This window comes from Protobothrops mucrosquamatus, unplaced genomic scaffold (assembly GCF_001527695.2).
Source record: "Protobothrops mucrosquamatus isolate PMUCROS unplaced genomic scaffold, P.Mucros_1.0 scaffold5, whole genome shotgun sequence".
NCBI lineage: Eukaryota > Metazoa > Chordata > Lepidosauria > Squamata > Viperidae > Protobothrops > Protobothrops mucrosquamatus.
Window position 1 is genome coordinate 362,555 of NW_015386392.1, and position 2,707 is coordinate 365,261.

Below are 2,707 nucleotides of genomic sequence, written 5' to 3' on the forward strand. Positions count from 1 at the left end.
GCCACGTTGTTAAGTGAATCACTGTAGTTGTTAACTTAATAAAACACAGTAGTTAAATGAATTTGGTTTCCCTACTGACTTTGTTTGGGACACTGAACCGTCATAAATCTGAGTCAGTTGCCAAGCATCTGAATTTTGATCATGTGACCATGGGGATGTTGCAACGGTTGTAAATGTGAAAAATGGTCGTCACTTTTTTCAGTGCTGTTGTTAGTTCAAAGGGTCACCAAATGAACTGTTGTAAGTTGAGGACTACCTGTAAACAATTAACATTAGATTTGCACATCTCCTGGTAAGCTGAGTCCACACATAACCTATGCTTTTTTTATGCTATGGTGCCCTATGCTACTTTTTACGTTGTCTACTGTTGTTGCTCTTTGTCAGCCCACTTAAGAGCAGCCTTGACTGAAGAGGCGAATAAAATAGAATAGAAGCTGAAAGGGACTTTGGAGGTCTTCTAGTCCAGCCCCCTGCTCAAGCAGGAGAACCTATACTGTCTCTTACAAATTCACAAATAAGTACGAATTTGTCTGCTTTTTCTTCTTCTTGTGCCATATCTGTTATCGGACGTTGGCGATCATGTTGGCGATCCTGTTTTTATCAGCAGCCACACGAAAAAGTGCTGCTGAGTTTTGTCCAAACCAGTCCCTTAGATTTTGAAGCCACGATGTTCTTCTTCTGCCTGGACCTCGTTTGCCTTCAATCTTTCCCTGGAGGATTAAATGGAGTATGCCGTATTTTTCTGGGTGTCGCATCACATGTCCGAAATATTCTAATTTTCGTTTTTTAATTGTTTTGATGATTTCCCTTGGCTTTCCCAGGCGGCTTATCACCTCCTCATTTCTGATCTTGTCAACCCAGCTTATATGTAACAGCCGCCTGTAAATCCACATTTCAAGTGCTTCTAGTCTCTTCAGGTGGCCTTCTGTCAGAGACCAACTCTCTACTCCATAGAGCAGGATAGAAAAAATATATGCTTTTGGCTTCGCATATTACTATCCTTAACTAATAATTTTTACCTTCAATCTACCACTTATTTTCCGCAGCGCAAGCAGGGCGGGCTTCCCTTCCACTGGCGCCTCGAAAAGAAGCCGAGAAGCCCGCCTTAAAAGAGCGCTCCCTCGCACACTTTCAGCGCCCCGCCGAGCACCGAAGCCCCGCCTCTGTTTCTTACCATTGGTCCGGAGCGCTGGTAACCCAGCCTCGGCGTCCATCAGCCCCGCCCACCACGGATAGCGACTCCTCCCCCTTCGAGCCTGCCGAGTCCGCGGGCAGCTGGTGCCCCTACCGCTTGTCAATGTCTGCGCAGGCGCAGTTTTCCCGTGACAGTTCGCCCTCTCCGCCGCAAGATGGCCTGACACGCCCCGCGCGAGGGAAGGGGCGGGGCGGCGTCGGAACGTGAGGCCGTCCGCGGGGCTGCCGCCTTCACCGCAGTTGTTGTTGTCGTTGCCGCAGCCGCCTGCCGCCGCCGCCGCCGCGAGTGGCGCGTTCGGCCCGAGCTTCGCCCCTCCCGGCCTGAGGAGGGTCCCGAACGCCAGGCGTTGCCCACCGGCCATGGTCCCTCGCTTGTCCCCTGGGAGGCAGGAGGCGCGGGGACAGCAACGGCCATTGCTGGAGGGGGCTGCGCGGCGGGGGCTATGACAGGATGGACGCGGACGAAGTGAGCATCCGCGAGCAGAACTTCCACAGCCAAGTGCGGGAATACACGGTGCGTAGCTGTCCTGCACGGTGGGGCCGCCTTCAGCTCCACGGCTGCTCCGGATGCCCGCTCGCTCGCTCGCTCGCCCGGGGGCCCGCCCCTTGTCCCCGGCTGAGGCGGGGGCTGCGCTCCACCTGAAGCCACGGCCTGCCCGGGGGTGGGTGGGTGGGTGGGGGCGGGGCGAGGGCGCGCTTTTGGGAGCCACTTTCTTGCAAATTACACGGGACTGTTTGGCTTTGGGTCTTTCTGCCTTTTCAGGCACTTTCCCACTTCCCCGCCCTCCCCTTTAAGAAAACAGGTTCACCACTTGTGTAAAGTGTTTATATTTTTTTTCCTTGGCAGTTTATTAATAATGCAGTGTTTCCCCTTGTGTATTGGTTGTGAAGGCAAAATGCAATAGGAATGTGATTACAAATCCTTTTTTGTTGCTGTTCTATCCTCTGCAGGTCAAGATGTCCATTTCCATGCTCTTTTTGAGTCCTGGGAAGCCTCATTTCTCAGGAGGAACAGTCAAAACATAGATTTCAATAGTTTCACACTTTACAATTAAAGCAGGTAGAATTGAGAGTGGATGGAGGACTGCAATCCTCCCAAACCAGTTAGCATTGTACAGATATTCCTCGAATTATAACTACAAGTGAGCACAACAATTCTGTTGCTAAGTGAAACAGTTGATAAATGGGTTTTGCCCCCATTTTATGACCTTTCTTGCCCCAGTTAAGTGAATCTCTGGTTGTTAGTAACATGGTTAAGTTAATCTACCTTCTCCATTGACTTTGCTTCTCAGAAAATCACAAAAGATCACATGACCTTCCTCACCGACCGTACGCAGTCTGTATTGGCAGGGGGACAGAGGTCGACTCCTAGACCCCTAACATGTGGGGTGCCTCAGGGGTCGGTCCTCTCTCCCCTACTGTTCAATATTTATGTGAAGCCGCTGGGAGAGATCATCCGTGGCTTTGGGGTGGAGTTCCATCAGTACGCTGATGATACCCAGCTGTACATCTC

The 2,707-nt window shown here is 51.1% G+C and overlaps 1 protein-coding gene across 1 annotated transcript in view; it reads left to right on the forward strand.

Moving 5' to 3' along the window:
* The first annotated feature begins 1,645 nt into the window (after positions 1 to 1,645).
* The window catches only part of LMBR1 (limb development membrane protein 1), a 59,602-nt gene continuing 58,540 nt past the window's right edge, over positions 1,646 to 2,707 (forward strand). The window contains exon 1 of the mRNA XM_015832524.1: positions 1,646 to 1,708. Coding sequence (XP_015688010.1) covers positions 1,646 to 1,708 — 63 coding nt within the window. The remainder of the gene's footprint in view (positions 1,709 to 2,707) is intronic.